Below are 17470 nucleotides of genomic sequence, written 5' to 3' on the forward strand. Positions count from 1 at the left end.
GATGCTCTCTATCTGATGACTCTTAGCAATTTGGCGTGTTCAGCTGTTTCTACATCGTTTGGTGTGAGTCTTTTGGCTTCTGGTTTGACACCTTCGTGAACGAGTTCAACGGTGAATTTCCAACCAATTCAAGTTGTACAAATCAAAAAGATTTCCAAGGAACGTTACGATGATGGAATTTAGCCTGAACTAAAGATCAATTATTCTGTGTTATGATATCACACTCAAACAAATTCAACCATTTTGCACCAATTCATTTTCTTCCAAATTATGCCCAGTGACGTGAATTAGTTTTTCCGGTAGTTCGGATTTTGTAGGGTGCGGTGCGTACCGTGCTTCTTTTTGCACAACCAAATACAGTAATCGTCGCAGAATTAAGCGCAACAAGAAACGACGGAAAAAAAAATAGCCTACGATTTTGGCGCGAAATTGGCAAACTTGGCGCTGAAGTGAAAAAAGGAAAAGGCGAAAGAAGAAAAAGGCGAAAATTACATAATCCTGGCTGCAATTGGCAATTGCCATATTCGGGTGTTTATTCTCCTTTTTGCCTTTTTTTTATGTTTTGGATTCGAAGTTGAAGTTGATCAATTTGAATTTGAAGCGAAATTACAACGAAAAGCATACACTGGCTACGTAATTCTAGATTTGTTGTGTGTAAAACTTGATACTGGAAAACCAAAACATCAACAAAATCAACAAAAAGGAAACAACAACAGATCAATTGAGGTCAAAAGGGACAAGAGATCAAGGAACACGGGATCAAAGTGGTGATTTTACAAATCGAATCGATCAATTGAGTGGGAAGTGAGCATTTGAGTACTATCAAGATAGTATCAACAGGAACATTCAAGCTTGAAAACAAATAAAATCCATGGATGAAAACGGGAACAATAGATCTAAACTACATCATTAATTAGCACAATGGCCATAACTTCACCATTCAAGAAGTTGTCACATTCCCGTGAGAATTCAAAGGATGAATCTTCATCAGCTTCACCAAATAGAAGTCAACAGCATGCTCGCAAAAGTTCGAAAAATACCAATTTACCCATCAGCCAGAGAACTAGTCAAGGTGCACCAAGTACGAATCTCCACAAGAAATCAAATACAGTTACAAGTGTCAATTCAACTTCATCCATCAATTCCGCTTCATTAGCTCAACAGTATGAAAGTGATAAACAAAGACTAGTCAAATATTGTTTCTCAAAACACGACCCAGACGGTACTCTAACGGAAAGTTATATCACCCATGTTCGTTTAATTGAAGATTCAGCCTATCCCTCATCAAAACCTCCAGCTTCGTCTGCTCCAAAGAACAAAAAACATCGTATATTGGTACTGGCGGTATTGAGAGATGGAACTGTTAGACTTCACAAAGGAAGAGAAAATCCGAATGGCTCTTTCCAAATTGGTAGAACTTGGAGTATAACTGAGTTATCAACAATTGTTAGAGAACCTTCAAGTGAATCTGGATTTGCTGTTAAATTGGGTAAAAACTACTATTGGGAAACAAATTCTCCTAGAGAAAGACAAGTTTTCATTACAAGTTTGGTTAGAATATATAGAAAGTTCACTAAAGGTTTCGTTCCAATTTTGATCAATTGGGATCTCAGCTTGTTTGGGTTAGATGAAGAATCCTATAACACATTTGTTGACAAGAAATGGACTGAAAGAAAACAATCAACTGCTTCAACAACTTCTCTTCCAAAACCTGCTACCCAACCACAGCAGCAGCCAGTACAGGAATCTGCTAAGGATGTTCCAGCGTTCCAATCGCCAAAACGAACAACTGAGAGATCAGAATACAAGTCCTTATCACCTCCAAAGAAAGAGTTGAAGTCATTTGCTGAGCAAAAACAAAATTATACCTCTGATTCAAGCATTCCAACTCTGAGCTCTAAAAGACCTTCTGCGCAGGCACCTACAGTGAATCCAATTGATCAATCAAGCAGAAGACCATCAGAAGCATCATCTGCCAGAAAACTTTCAAAACCACAGCTAGTCCCAAGTGCAACAACAAATTCATCATCTTCATTGTCTGGGAAAGATCCCTCTTTGTTACCTGCATTCTCCACTGCGCAATCACATCCACCAACTACTACATCAAGTTCAAGCTCTAGCTCTGTTCCAAAACAGCCAATTCCTCCAGTTCCACAAATTGATGCAGAGCCGTCAACAACTGGTGAATTTAGCGATGAAATTACAAAACAATTGGACTCCATGGGGTTGAATGATACTACACAAAGAGCTGATATAGATGAAACTTCATTGAAGAAAGGGATTTCCCATGACTCTAGTTTATTAGCTCCTTCATCCACGGAAAGTGCTTCCAGATCTTTGAAAAATGTTGAAATTGTTGCTCATAGAAAATCAATGCAAGAGTTTGAGCAAGAGCAAGACCAAAGTGAAGATGAAGAAGATGATGATGACGATATTACTGATATGTATCAAGATGCCTTTGAAGAGGAGAGTCAAGATGATTCAATTCAACCTGAACCATTTCCTGAGGTTGAAAAACAAGTTACACCTGATGAATCATATGAAAATTCGTTTGATTTGAATAATCACTCTGAAGAACAAATACATGCTGTCCAAACTCCAGCTACTTTAACTAATCATTCAGATGGAGAGTATGATGATCTCAATGAATTACCAGAGACTCCTCATTTACAAATTCCAAAAGCAAGAACACGTGATGCAAGAAGCAACACAGTGGATAGCGCTTTAAGTGCAAACATTATACCTAGGTTAGAATCGGAAAGCTCTTCATTTGATGATATTTTTGATGAGATTAATTGGGAAACAATGGATGATTCAGAAACTTTAACAATTAAGTTAATGAAAGAATTAGCTGATACAGAATATGAAACAACCAAAAATTTAATTGAATTGAAATCTCAATCATCAACTTTAGGTAAATTTACTTCTAAAATCAATGATGAATGTGACAAATTATCTCCATTGTTGAATTTTTTCGCAGTGGAATTAAGTGGGTTTGCAAGAGATATTCAACATGTTGAAACTGAAAGTCAAGGTCTACAAGTGGAGACAATAAACAAAAAAACTTTATGGAATGATTTACAAAAATTGCTAAATACTGTTTCTGTTGATGAAAATGCATTGAGAATTTTACTCACTGCTAATATCGATCATGATTTAAATCAAATTGAACCAATCTTGGCTGATTTACAATCTGCTATTGTGGCAATTAGAGGTTCTGATAAATTTGAAGAAGATCTTGGTGATATGAAGGCATTGAGAGAAAGAAGAACCAAATATGAAAATGTTCTGAATGAGTTTTTGAGCAAGGTGAAGTATGATCTTGATTATAGATTCAATCTTGCTGTTAAAAAAATTGGTGATGAAGAGGATTCAAAATCAATTTTGAAACAATTGGGATGTTTGATGATTTATTCTGGATTAACGTTGTTCACAAAAGAAGTATCCTCAGAAACATTTTATGAATTGGTTGCCATTTACGAGACATCCACCAACCCATTATACCAAAACATCTTTACCAATTTACACAAGAGATTAGCAACATCAAATCAAGAAACGTTTTCCTTGGCTAATGCCAATGCATTTAATGCCTCTAAAGTGAACAGCAAACCTCACAAGAATAGTGTTGAAAGTAAACAAGACAGGCTAAGACAAAGATTTGGATTGTTGGAATCTCATGACACAGCATCAAACGATTCAGTATCATCTATAGCTACATCAAGCTCTGATAATATGGCGGTTTTCCAAATTTTTGATCAAATTCAAAGATTGGTTATATCTCAACAAGATTTTTTGCTAAAGTTTTTCCATTTATCAAATGAAGATTCAACATTGAAATCGTATATTCTCAAATATCCATCAGAAGAGCGCTCTAATTTGTTAAATGGTACCATCCATGAAGTTGACTTTGATAGGGATAATGCTAGAGATATCTACAACTCAATGAGTTCAATTTTCCAACCAACTTTTGATGATTTAATGAAGAGTGTCGTTCAAATGCTAAGATCAAATCAAAAGATTACACCAAGTATTATATTTTACTTGGAGGTGCTAGACAAACAAATTGCTTCAACAAATCAAGAGTTCTTAATGACAATTTTCAAAAGATTAATCGATAGATTAAAAATTGATTGGTTGAAATTCATCGAAAATCAAGTTAAAATAATTGATAAGTCAGTTTTGGCTCACAGAAAAGTAAGGGAAGTTTCCATCATCATCAAGAATTTTACATCATTCGTTTCTGATATTGAGAAATCATTGATTGAGCTGGCTCATGATAATGTTGATATCAATACTTTAGGAGTTAGAACTATCGTGAATAGCTCTTACGAAGGTTTAGCAAGAGCAATTTTGAAAAACTTGGAAAATGAGGAAGATGAAAAATCATTTGGAAGATTCAAGCTACATGATGATGGTGACCATAAAGAGAAAATAGATCATACAGTCAATTTGATACAAAACTCCAATTGGTTACTTGAGTCATTAAGTCCATATAAAATCGTTACTTTGGAACAATCTTTAAGCGTTTTAAAGAAAATGTATCAAGAATCAAGGGATCAATATGTTAGTTCTTTGTCACATCAAAATTTGGCCAAAATTGCAGACTTTGTTAATGAGGTTGAAAGTTTAGTTAATGAAAGTTCCAAATCAATTGATCCTTCAAAGAAAAATGCTTACAACAAAAATGCACTAAACAAGATTCTCTCAAGTTACACTCAATCAGATATAGCTAAAACCGTTACACATTTGAGAGAAACAGTTTTAAAACATTTTGATGATAACTCCACTGATATACAACGCCAATTGATTGATAAGATTTGGTCAGCATTGCAAGGCCAATTTGTTTCTTTAACACTCAGATTATACAATATTACAGAAAGATATTACAGAGATGTTGAACCACGCTTTTCGAAGAAAGATGTTATTGCATTGTTCAATGCTGCAAGAGTTTAGTCTATTAAATTCCAATGACTTGATGCTATTGTATGACTTGCCTATAATTGTAGTAATTTTGGATCCGGTTAGTACACTCTAAAGCGAAATTATTTTTCGCGACTTTGTTTTTTTTTTGATTTCGAGCGCGTTTTATAGAGCAGGAATAAGGTATAAGGCGGATAGAGGCAAATATTATCATATTCAAACGTGAAAACCATATAAAACAGTTGGCTCACCATGTCAGACGATGACTTCAGTGATGATTTTGATGATGAATTGGAACAAGCTCTGAACAAACCAGCAGTCAACAGGCAAGTTCAAGAAACAGTGATACGGCGTAATGAGCCTGCTCAAAGAACACTGATGGGCGCTAGAGTTGAAAATGAACCAGCACAATATGAAGAGATACGAAGAGAAATCACATATGGCCCTACACACCACAAGACAAACGCTTTGGATATGAATACTTTCATATATCCTTCCAATCTGGATATGAGAGATTATCAATATGACATTATTGTGAAATCATTCTACAAAAATCTATTATGTGCTATTCCTACAGGTATGGGTAAAACTTTCATTGCAAGTACAGTCATGCTTAATTATTACAGATGGTTTAAAGAAGGAAAAATCATATTTATGGCACCAACAAGACCATTGGTTGCACAACAAATCCAAGCATGTTTGGGAGTTACAGATATACCGAGTAGTGATACAGCTATTTTGTTGGATAAAACTAGAAAAAATAGACAAGTGATTTGGAATGACAAAAGAGTTTTCTTCACAACACCTCAAGTGGTTGAAAATGATTTGAAAGCTGGTACATTGAATCCGAAGGAAATTGTTTGTCTTGTTATTGATGAAGCACATAGAGCTAGAGGTAATTATGCATACACCAATGTCGTCAAATTTATAGATAGATTCAACACATCATACAGAGTACTAGCTCTTACTGCTACGCCAGCTGCTGATATAGAAGGTGTTCAAGAAGTTGTTGATAATCTACACATTTCTCAAATTGAAATAAGGACGGAAGAAAGTATTGATATTGTTAAATATATGAAGAGGAAAGAAACTGTTAGAATAAAGGTTGGTCTCAATAGTGAAATGGAGGATATCATTGAACTTTTGAGTGATGCTATCAATCCTGTACTGAAACAAGCAAATGAAGCCAATATCTATGATGTTACCGATCCTAGTAAGATCAATGCTTTCCTGGTGATGCAAAAATCACAAGCAGTCATCAAGAACCCTACCTTACACGAAGGTATCAAATGGAAATACTACTTTATCCTACAAGTTATCGGCTATGTTGGACAAATGTTGAGAAGGCTAAAAATTTATGGTGTTAGAACTTTTTACTCTTATTATCAAAATAAGTGCAAAGAGTTTAGAACCAAGTATTCAATGGGCAAATCAACAAACAAAACTTCTGCTGGATTTTTCTATCATGATGCTCTGAAAAAGATAGAAGTCATTTGTGATAAGGTGTTGGCTGACCCAAGTTATGTTAGTCATCCAAAGCTTGAACATATGATTGATGAATTGATGACATTTTTTCAACACAAAAAAAATTCAAGAGTTATTATTTTTACAGAATTGAGAGAATCAGCCTTAGAAATAGTCAAGTGTATTGATTCAGTTGCTGGTGAGGAATGCAAAGCTCATATTTTCATCGGTCAGGCAAAGGGTAAAGAAGGTTTTGATGAAGAAGAGTTTACACGAAAGCATGCTCCTAAAGGAAGGGGAAAACAAAAGAAACTCGAAAGAAAAGAAAGGGAAAGAGAGGCATTGGAGAAGAAAGAACAAAAGAAGCAACTTGAAGCCCAACAAAGGGCAGCTAGTAGAACCGGAACCTCTGAAGAAGCTCAGTTACAAGGTATGAACCAAAAGACACAAAAGGATCTTATCAAAAAATTCAAGAAAGGTGAGTTCAACATTTTAGTTGCTACGTCTATTGGTGAAGAAGGTTTGGATATTGGTGAGGTTGATCTTATAATTTGTTATGATTCAACCAGTAGTCCAATTAAAAATATTCAAAGAATGGGTAGAACAGGTAGAAAGAATGATGGTAAAGTTATTTTGTTACTTGCTTCTAACGAAGAAACTAAATTTGACCAAGCTATGGAGGGTTATGCTTTTGTTCAAAAGCAAATTGCTCAAGATTATTTAGATATGCATAAATCTGATAGAATAGTACCAAAAGAGATTCAACCCAAGTGTGTTAAACAATTCATTGACATCCCGGAGGAAAATTTAGCTATTGCAAAAGGTGAAGATGAAGAACAAGTTATCAAATATGCTACACAAGCAATGCTTGGTAAGACACCTAAGTCTAAAAAGACAGCTACAAAGAAGACAACGAAACAAGGTAAAATTCTTGGTGTGAGGAATACCGTTCAAGCAGAAAAGCAACAACCCAAGGTTACAAAGAAGTTTTTTATGCCTGATAATGTTGAGGTCGGGTTTGTAAAGTCATCCAAACTAGTTAAAAAAGTTGGTGCTACAGGGAATAAATCAAATAATTCAAACAACACCAGTATTTCTTTGGATTCTGATGAAGAAGAATCTCATACTTCTGCAGAAAAATCAAAAGTCAACAACAAAATCATTAAGGAAGGGAAATCGTTCGAAAAAGCGGATCTCTTGGATGATCTTTTCAGTTCTTCGCCAACTAAACCCAAACAACCAAGTATTGCAAATCCAACTAAACCCAGAACATTTTTTAGACCTGATGTCAATGCTGTTGAAGATCCAGGAAGAAGAATTGAACAGGTTGAGTTCTCTGATAGTGAAGCTGCTGCAGAACATGATAACATCAAGAGTGCTGACGGTGATCAAAATGTTATGGATGAGGCTCAAGATGAACTTGAAATACGCAGTGATTCTGAGGATGAATTTCGAAGACCTATGACACCTGAATATGAAAAGGCTGACTTCCTTGCTAGCTCTCCTAAAGAAAATCGAGATGTTGATCAAAGTGAAGTTGAAGATTCAGGATCGGAGAAGGAATCTATTCATAGTGATGATGGTGAACAAGATGATACTAACAATGGAATTGAGGTCTTACATGAAACTCAGGCCAAGTCTATAACTCCACAAAAAAGGTCTTCGGGAACAACAATGAGTGGTAACAAGCATCCAAGGGTTAATAATAATGAAGTTCTTGATTCTATTCTTAGTTTTAAAGCTTTTGAACAAGACAATGACAATGAAGTTTACTCATATGTACAACCTTATGAAGAAGCGAAAAAAATAATGGACAAACAAGATGAAAATGATCCAGCCTTTAGTGAAGATGTGTCTTTTGAAACATCAGAATCTTCTAAACCAAAAGCAAAAACTGCTAAAACTCCAAAATCTAAGAAGAACACAAAACGAGTTGAAACTCCAGCTGAGAAATCAACTGGAAAGAAAAGGAAAAAGGCCGAGAATGTTGAGTCCAATAAGCCCAAAGTTGATATTACAAATTTGTTAAGAGAAAGTTCAAGAAAGCCTGCAAAATCATTAGGTGCAAGACGTCGTAAGGTGGATTTGTCAACAATTAAAAAGGAGCAAATCATAGATTTAGATGATGAGAGTGATCTTGGTTCCCAGCATGATTATCCGAGGAAAGTTATTCCAAATAGAAGAAGACAGAAATCTCCAGAGTTTCCTGCTTATTTATCTCAAAAGGATCGTGTTGTTGGTAATGTTTTTGGTAAAAACGATGGATTCCTAACTGACGATGAGAAAAAAGAATTCTTCAGTGAATATTATACATCAGTTGAAGTCAATCCATTGGGCCCAGATCCATCATTAAGTGCAAGAAAGTTGAAAACTACTGCAGAAATTGGTCATAGTAGAGTAGGGCTAAGGTTTATCAATTTGATTCATATGATAAGACCACCAAATTCAAAGAGCTTAGCCCGTTTGATTAAACAACTGGACCAAAATAAGAACATGAGATATAAGGATGAAATCAGGCCCTCAGATGTAATAGTTCAAGAAGACAAGATTGAATATGTCAAAGGTAAAACTAAACAAAAAGCACCAGAAGTTTCAATTGAAATTGATGATGAATCAGATGATGAAGAGAGTGTTCTGGATACTGATAGACCAGGAGGAGTTGGTTTCACAAGTGTTAGCCTCCTAAGCGATGATGATCATGAGTTTAAGAGTTTATAAGTATAAATTGATGAATTGATGTTTATATGCGTGTAGATCGTGGACCGGTCTGAAATGTACGCCAGTTTTTGCCAGCCAGAAAAAAAAAGTATAAATATGTTGGGATCCGCCCTGAGAACTTCGTTCTCTAAACTATTTCAAATCCTTATCCTTATGCAAGGGAATTACGCATATCAGTGAGGATTCGTCCGAGATTGTGTTTTTGCTGGTTGAAAACTTTAACCACGACCTCTCCTTTCAGTCTTTTGGCCTTGAGCCTGACTATTAGGGAATTTTTGGAATCTTTTTTCACCTTTTCGGTGCCTCTGTGCATCATAAATTTGATTTTTCAAAATTGAAGTTTTCAATGAGAACATTGACTGAATTTTGAATCATTACAAGCTATGAAGAACATCAATGGAGAAGATGTATTCATGGCATTGAATCGCAACTATCGTGTAGTATGATGAATAATTGAATCTATTATAGTGTAAATTATTGTACTAGCGACTGGCGATCACAAAGTAGCAGATTTCAGGGTAAATTTACTGAGAGGTGCAAAAAAATATTTCGCCTACATGTTTTGATGAGTAGAAGAACAACGTAGAGCTCTATCTACAACCATTGGAGCCAGTGTATACTAGATCAAAAAATGTTCAAGAAGTGAGTTCAATCTAAGGTATTCTATCTATTTGTTTTTAAGCTAACCTTCACCCAAGATTCACCAAAGAAGATGTTCACACCAGAACTAATATCAAATCATCAGTGCAAAGAGGTTTGAAAACTAAATTTGTCTCACAATTTGATGATCTAGAGCCTGTTATTGATGATATCATACCGAAGAAATCTCAAGTTGAATTGTTAAAATGTGAAGACAAAATCCAGCTATACATTTCTGATAACGAAGTTGTCTTCTTCCAACAATTTGATGAATTAATTCCATCATTGAAAATCATTCATAAATATGCATCAGCGTTCCCTTCTGTCAAAGTTGATAGAGGTGCAATCAAATTCGTCCTATCTGGTGCTAATATCATGTGTCCAGGTTTAACTTCTAAAGGTGCTGGTTTACCAGATGCTCCAGGTCTTGAGGAAAATACAATTGTTGCTATTTATGCTGAAGGTAAAGAACATGCTTTGGCTATCGGTAAGTTGATCATGGGTACAGAGGAGATTAAGTCAGTCAACAAAGGTATTGGTATTGAATTATTACATTACTTGGGTGATGGATTATGGAACTTCCACGCTGAATAATTTATATATTAGAGTCTATGAATTTTTAACCTTTTTTTTGCATAATGATGAATGAACAAAATAGTTTCAAGTGATTTTTTGTATAAATATATCTTGTCCATCCTCGAATTGATATGATGAAACCAAAGAAAGGTCTTTATTAATGGGTTCTCTATTATTTGAAATCATATAAGATAGTTCCATCTCAGCATAAGAAATCTGGAATACCCGACTTATAGTACCTTTCAGTTTCAAAACTTCTATTGTCTTCAATGTATCCAGGTTGACAACTTTATCTTGATAATTCAGCCTCAGTTTTACCAACTTGGACATGATATTATCTTCGTCCGTTCTTCTAGACTGTGTGACGTGAACCTTATGTTTGATAGCCAATGACTTAACTCTTGACTGATCAATTTCTGATCCACTATTTGCCTTAGAGATGAAGTATAACTCAGCATTTGTTCTTTCATCTTTAGAAATTTCAGTACCATTGACAAACTCCAAATTCTCAAACCTTGCTATAATATTCACTTCCATCTCATCAACTGATAAATCATCAAAAATAGGATTACCATTGATTCTAAGATTCTTTAGGTTTGGAAAGATTTGGTTGAGCAACCCCAATTCCTTAAAATCTGATATTTCATTCCGCCTTATGTCTAAAGTTTCGATATGTGGAAACTTTATATCATATTCTGTAATCTTGATCTTATTGTCAGATATATTGAGTGCGTTAATTTTAGACTGTTGAAGGATTTCAGGCAACCTCGTGAAGTTGTTTAATGAAATATCAAGTGTATTTAAAGAGGTCAACTTGCTAATCCATTCATCTAGAGTATTCAGTCCATTGTCTGAAAGATGCAGTTGTTGTAAATTGGGAAAATGGCTGGGTATAACTTCCAAAAGAGAAATGCTAACTTTTGTAAAAGAGAGGTCAAGAATTTTCAAGGATGATGTATGGTCTGTGCAAAAGTCCTTTGTGAATATATTACCAACTAATCTCAGTTTTTCCAAGCTGAGATTCCTCACTATCTTCAGTAGCTCACTCCAAGAGCTAATCAAATTGAAAGAGAGATCAAGTTGTGTCAAGTTCACCAAGTGCTTTTTGATCAATTCTTCTTCTTCTTCATTGGTACCAATCAGCTCTTTCCTACTCAATGAGATGTTCTTCAAATATGGGAAGTCTGACTGTAACTTTTGAAGCTTATCAAATCCATAACTTTCAACAATTTTTGATCCTATTTTGATTTCTTTACTTTCGACTGATGTTCCATAAGTATCCACAAGCGCTTGATAAAAAGTCCTTATACCATCATGTTTTTTAGATTTCTTCAAGAAAGATCCTGTATCCAGTCCATTAGAGGCTATTATTGTCAGTATGGAATATCGTAGGAAGCATAATCTTATCAACTCACTTTCAAAATATTTGATGCCTTTAAATGACCCATTGTGTTTACCTTTTTGGATGTTGTCCCACTCGACACCCAGCGCCACTTCGTTTGGCCATGCTGGTATCTCTCCAATGAACTTTATGGTACACAGTTCACCACCATATGACAATCTATCACCAATTTCCAGTTCCATTGGTAGTTGCTGAAACATAGAAAAGTTGAATCTAATGAAACTTCATCACTTTGGCCATATAATTTCGCGGCACGAAGTAATTTATGTTTTGGGACGCATCGCTATAAACAGCTACAAAATTTGATTAATAAAAGACTCCAAGAAATCTTATTCTTTCTAATATACAAAGTAAGTCCAATCTAATCAATTTATTCTTCCATGGCATCATTGTTTCTGTTGTCTAAACTGGAAAATAATCCATCAAGATCAAACTCTTTAGACCATTGTGAAACGATAGTGGTTTGTTCAACGGATTCTTGAGGACCTGAAGTGCTCTTTGGAGTATCTTTAGCACTTTCTTTAGATGATTTTGGCAATGTCCATCCTATTATCTTACCGTCTCTCCAGTCATTCAAAACTGATAAACCAGCACTGTTCAAGTTTGGAACACCACCTTTCCCTAATCTACCTTTCTTACGTGCAACATGAATTAAGAACTGTTTAGCGAATTCATTGACATCAGAACTTGGCATTGGTGGTAATTCATACAATTTCTTAAAGTTTTCAGTCATTTCTGGTGATTTAGATAATCTTTTCAATAACATGACAATGGCTGGGAATGGATCTGTAATGTTTTTTGGAGGTAGAGCACTTAATAAAGCTAAATGAGCTTCTTGTTCAACTCTAGATTTCTTTTTACTTTCAGCTGGGAACACTATACCTGGAGAGTCTAAAACTTTCAATTTACCATCAATCTTAACTTCTCTTAAAGATGTAGTAACACCTGCTTGGTTACCAACTGGGCATGCTTTAGCAGAACCACCATGACGAGAGGTCAATGAATTGATGATTGAAGATTTACCAACATTTGGATAACCAATTACACCAACAATGATGGATCTTTTCAAGTTTGATTTAGCAGCATATGATTTCAACGCAGTTAGCAGGTTATTAGCTGATGCAGTTTGAGATAAGGCTTTGTTGAATGAAGTAGCATTAGAAGCACCTGGTGCGGCTCTCAATGGGATAGTTGGGAAACTTGATTTTAAGAAATCTAACCATTTGTTCATAACATCGGTTGGAATTAAATCAACTTTGTTTAATATAAGGATTAATCTTTTACCTTGACTTTGTAAAACAGCTTGTTCAACTTTCTTTGATCTGGTACCTTCTGGATCTCTAGCATCTAAAACGTACAGAATAACATCAGCAGCTTCGACAACTTTTTTGAAGATCTTGTCATAAGCCTTACGTGATTTATCCAACTCTGAGTCTTCTTCTTCATCTTCACTTATTTCGTAATCGACAACTTCTAAATCACTTTCATCTTCATCAATCTCTTCATCATCGTCTGAATCTTCACCTTCGTATTCTTTAGCAGCTTGTTGAGCACTTTCTAACAAGGCAGCCAATGGGTTAGCATCAACTTCTTCATCGTCATCTTCTTCAATAATATCATCTGGGTTTTCACCTGCAGCTTCAAGTTCAGCTCTTTTTTCAGCTTTTCTACGTAACTTTTCTTCAGCTTGAATTCTCTTTCTTTCTTCGATTTCAGTAACAATTTTATCTTTGTATGGGAAACTAGCAGGGATACCTGGATCTTTCTTCTGTTTACTTTTCCATGTTGGATCTTTTTTGGCGTTTTTCTTTTGTTTTCTATTATGAGCAGCTGCCTTCTTTTTAATACCTTCTCTCATACGTGTGGTTCCTCTTTTACTTGTTGGTTCTAGAGGTTTAGTGTTAGTCACTCGGCTGGTTAATTCTAAAGATCAAAAACACTTACTTCTGATTCTCATCTTTCTATTCGAACTCTAATGTATATCAGGTTGTTTGAGTATAATAGTTTCTTCAAATATAAATTGATTAGATCAAGTGTAAAAAAAATTTATCAAGCTCATCGGCCCGTGCCTCAAACCATAACTAATCTAATTCCGGTCATAAGATCACATGACTGATATATTTTATTTCCGGTCTTCGCGAATTCTCTGGAAAAAAAGCTGAAAATGATTTAAACAACTCTGAGGAACAGAAGAATTACAAATCACTTCTTCTCAGTCAACCAACCAACCACCATCAGATATATCATCTTCTGTTGCGATTGATCACATAGATATATATAGAGAGTCTAGATATTCGTTTATTTTGGACTCATTTGATATCTCTTTGTCGTCACAACTTTTCATTGTTTTCCCCTGAGGTTTCAATCAATAAAGATGGCAATGGCACAAAAGAGAGAAGGACCAGATTTGAATATTATCTTATCATGTCCTGAATGTAAAGTGTTCCCACCTGAACTGGCTGAGCGGTTCGCTGAAGGTGATGTTGTTTGTGCTCTGTGTGGATTAGTCTTATCAAATAAGATTGTTGATACAAGATCTGAATGGCGTACTTTTAGTAATGATGATCAAAATGGTGATGACCCAAGTCGTGTTGGTGAAGCTGGTAATCCATTATTAGACGGTAATCAACTTTCGACTATGATTGGGTATGGGCAAGGTGATACTAGAGCAGGTAGAGACTTAAACAAAGCGCAAAGTAAGAGTATTGTGGATAGAAAAGATAATGCCTTACAAGCTGCTTATGGTAAAATCTCTATGATGTGTGACGCAGCTCAATTACCAAGAATTGTCCAAGATGGTGCCAAACAAGCTTATAAGTTAACTTATGAAGAAAAAGCTTTAAAAGGTAAGTCGCAAGAAAGTATTATGGCTGCCGTTATTGTCGTTGGTTGTAGGAAAGCACAAGTTGATAGAACTTTCAAAGAAATCTGTACTTTAACCCGTGTCCCAAAGAAGGAAATTGGCAGGGTTTTCGTTGTTATCAAGAAAATTTTAGAGGAAAAGAATCAAACCTCATCAACTTATCTTGCTCAAGAAAATATTCAATCTTCACAAACTTCTGCTGAAGATTTAATTAGAAGATTTTGTTCCCACTTGGGGTTGTCTATTCAATTATCAAATGCTGCAGAACATATTGCAAAACGTTGTAAAGACGTTGGTGTTTTGGCTGGTAGATCTCCAATCACCATTGCAGCTGCAGTCATTTATATGACTGTTTTAATTTTCAAGGCAGATTTACCACCTTCAAGAATTGCAGAAAAACTGGGGGTTAGTGATGGTACTATTAAAACAAGTTATAAATTCTTGTATGAGAATAAAGAAGAATTGATTGATCCAAATTGGATTGAATCAGGGAAAGTCGTTATGGAAGACATTCCAAAGAGTGGGTGAGTATTCATCATAATTACTATACAACATATTACAGAAGAAATACCATAAACCAAAAAAAAGTGAACTGGGGGAATTTTTATGGCGAAACTTTTTTGTTTTTAATTTTTTTTTTAATTGAGACATGAGTTGGGAAGAAACATGTCTACATAAAGTATAAAAAATGTCTAATTGAATGAACACTATTTATTTTTTAAACATATTACACGTAGAACTGAACTTTTCTCTAGACGTAACTGATCATTCAGAATTAACAACAGATGCACTAACACTTCTCCTTAAGTCATCTCTTTTGAAATTAGTGAAGTCTAAAAAAGATGGTGGAGTCTGGAAATTTTTCTTTGGTTGAAACGCATTTTGCGGTTTTTGAGCTTGATTCAAATTAACTAAACTTCTTGTTCTTAAACCTGAAAATTGATCAGCCGTGAGAGATGGACTTTGAGGTCTGCTTGATGAAGCATTACTATGGACTGCTCTTCCTTCTTCTAAATCTGATGCTTCTTGAGTAGCGAGCTTGGAATATCTATATTGACTATATTTTGTTTTCACTCTTGAAACTAGTTGACTGACATTATTTGGTAGGTTTTTCAGACTTGATTTTTTGTAAAGAAAGAAATAAACTCCAACGGCTGCAAATGAAAAGAACAGGAATATTGGGAAAAAATTCAAACTTTCATAATCTTTATCTGATCCGGTCTTGGTTCCAACTGTACCACCGGGTATAAAGGTTTTGTGTTCTAGCTTAACTTCGTTTTCACTTGGTTGAATACCAACAATTGTCTTGTCTGAGCTTTTTATTTGACTTGATGCATATAGAATCATCTTTCCCAATGTCCAAGATAATTCCGAACCTTTAATAGTGCCTGCACTTTGGAAAGGAATATGATTGTCAAAGTCTTCAACAACATGATCTGGCATCTTGGCTTCGATATCAATTCTTGGTAAATTGAAACCTTCGTGTAAGACATTCAATACCCAATTTGCTTTAAAGCATGCATCAATCAACAAAGAATCTGGTAAATTATGATAATCACCATTCTTACTGTTTTTTTCGATATCAGCCCAATCACTTTCACAGAAGAGTTTGACCTTTTCACTGAATTTTAAAAAACTGTATTCACCACCAGTGTGAAAGACATCATTAGCTGTGTACCAATATTCAGAGACACCCACAAATTTATCCTTGTAAAAATCAATTTCTGGAGCATGAACACCATTGAATAGGCATGGCTCATCTGTACATGGCAAATTCTTCAATAATAATGGATATGTAGTCTTCAAACATTGTTCATAATTCCCAGAACCAACAACATCATATCTGAACCCTTGATATAAATAGTCATACTTTGCATGTTTTGGTAAACAAGGATCAGATAATGTTAATGTATTGTGATCATCCTCGGTATAGGCGTTGTTTCTTTCAAGTAGTAAATTAATCAATTGATTTAGATATCTTTTTCTTGCTTCATTGGCACCAAATCCTAACCAAGTACTAACGAAAACATCCCATTGTTGAACTTCACCATTAACATTTCTTAGGAACACAGTGGAGATATCGTCTCTATGTTTTTCAATTTCAGATTTCTTGTTAGGAACAAATGATATTTGTGTTGAGGCACCTCCCATATCCATAAACCCATAAGATGAATGACCTTGAGTATTTGATTCGTAATTGTCTAATTGACCCATAAGATAATTCAAACCAATCCAACCATAAATACCTTCTGTTTCACCATCGATGATTTGGACTTGATCTTGACAACTATCCAGCTTGAATTTACTTTCTTTGCCAATTTCTTCGCAGATCTTGTTCAATAATTTAGTTCTCTTCTTTTCTGGTAACAATCTCATACCAGCAGTAGCTAAAACAAAGATTGGTGTATCTTCCCAATTCTCACGCGGTATGATCTTTTCAGCATATTCAATCAACGGTTCATAGTGATCATCCCACACTTTTCCTGGTTTATCACCAAATGTAGAGACACCTGGAGTTGTTTTATAAGTCCATGATTCTTCTTGATAAATTTGAGGAACTGATTTCAATTTTAATGGATCTGTTGATTTGTTTGATGCAAGTTCTTCAGAATCTTGCCATTTATAAATCTGAATCCTTGAGCCTGAAGATCCAGAATCAATCACAATACCATAATGATCCTTCATCTTCGAAAGAACTTCAGATTATTCAAAGGAACACGCCAAATTACACGTTTAACTTATAGACAGATGTTGAAATCTAATTTTTGCTTCATACGTATATTTTTATCCAAAACCGACCTGAAATATATTACGAGGGTAACAGTCACATGATCCACATAAAAGAATCACGTGAAATTGTTTTTTTTTTTTTTTTTTTTTTTTTACTT

At 35.0% G+C, this 17470-nt stretch overlaps 7 protein-coding genes across 7 annotated transcripts; 4 read left to right on the forward strand and 3 right to left on the reverse strand.

The window, feature by feature from the left end:
* Positions 1-901: 901 nt before the first annotated feature.
* Positions 902-2581, forward strand: SEC3 (GTP-Rho binding exocyst subunit SEC3). Its single transcript, XM_019186689.1, has 2 exons — positions 902-1926; positions 1953-2581. The coding sequence occupies exons 1-2, from the start codon at positions 922-924 to the stop codon at positions 2118-2120; spliced, it is 1173 nt and encodes a 390-aa protein (XP_019039905.1). The 5' UTR covers positions 902-921; the 3' UTR covers positions 2121-2581.
* Positions 2582-5196: 2615 nt separating this feature from the next.
* MPH1 (3'-5' DNA helicase) lies at positions 5197-7431 on the forward strand (the record flags this gene model as incomplete). Its single annotated transcript, XM_019180941.1, has 2 exons — positions 5197-7320; positions 7372-7431. Coding segments are annotated over 2 exons (2184 nt in total), but the record flags the coding sequence as incomplete, so codon positions are not given.
* A 2302-nt stretch (positions 7432-9733) lies between these two features.
* Positions 9734-10335, forward strand: TMA20 (translation machinery-associated protein 20; the record flags this gene model as incomplete). The annotated part of the gene is made up of 2 exons (XM_019185480.1): positions 9734-9744; positions 9801-10335. 2 exons carry the CDS (start codon positions 9734-9736, stop codon positions 10333-10335), a joined length of 546 nt encoding a protein of 181 aa, XP_019039907.1.
* Positions 10336-10401: 66 nt separating this feature from the next.
* Positions 10402-11919, reverse strand: PAC2 (Pac2p; the record flags this gene model as incomplete). The annotated part of the gene is made up of 1 exon (XM_019184547.1): positions 10402-11919. One exon carries the CDS (start codon positions 11917-11919, stop codon positions 10402-10404), a length of 1518 nt encoding a protein of 505 aa, XP_019039908.1.
* Positions 11920-12089: 170 nt separating this feature from the next.
* On the reverse strand, positions 12090-13676 carry NUG1 (RNA-binding GTPase NUG1; the record flags this gene model as incomplete). Its single annotated transcript, XM_019185481.1, has 2 exons — positions 12090-13606; positions 13664-13676. 2 exons carry the CDS (start codon positions 13674-13676, stop codon positions 12090-12092), a joined length of 1530 nt encoding a protein of 509 aa, XP_019039909.1.
* Positions 13677-14093: 417 nt separating this feature from the next.
* On the forward strand, positions 14094-15110 carry SUA7 (transcription factor TFIIB; the record flags this gene model as incomplete). Its single annotated transcript, XM_019185482.1, has 1 exon — positions 14094-15110. One exon carries the CDS (start codon positions 14094-14096, stop codon positions 15108-15110), a length of 1017 nt encoding a protein of 338 aa, XP_019039910.1.
* Positions 15111-15902: 792 nt separating this feature from the next.
* Positions 15903-17267, reverse strand: YND1 (apyrase; the record flags this gene model as incomplete). Its single annotated transcript, XM_019181469.1, has 1 exon — positions 15903-17267. A coding segment is annotated over one exon (1365 nt), but the record flags the coding sequence as incomplete, so codon positions are not given.
* Between the last annotated feature and the right edge of the window lie 203 nt (positions 17268-17470).

This window comes from Wickerhamomyces anomalus, assembly GCF_001661255.1.
Source record: "Wickerhamomyces anomalus NRRL Y-366-8 unplaced genomic scaffold WICANscaffold_2, whole genome shotgun sequence".
NCBI classification, from domain to species: domain Eukaryota; kingdom Fungi; phylum Ascomycota; class Saccharomycetes; order Phaffomycetales; family Wickerhamomycetaceae; genus Hansenula; species Hansenula anomala.

What these genes read in the sequence shown, in the direction of transcription:
- SEC3 (XM_019186689.1), top strand. Translation starts at nt 922, where the DNA reads ATGGCCATAACTTCACCATTCAAGAAGTTGTCACATTCCCGTGAGAAT. An exon ending in CTTCTGCGCAGGCACCTACA is followed by an intron (nt 1,927 to 1,952) that starts GTGAATCCAATT and finishes TCAATCAAGCAG; the next exon opens with AAGACCATCAGAAGCATCAT.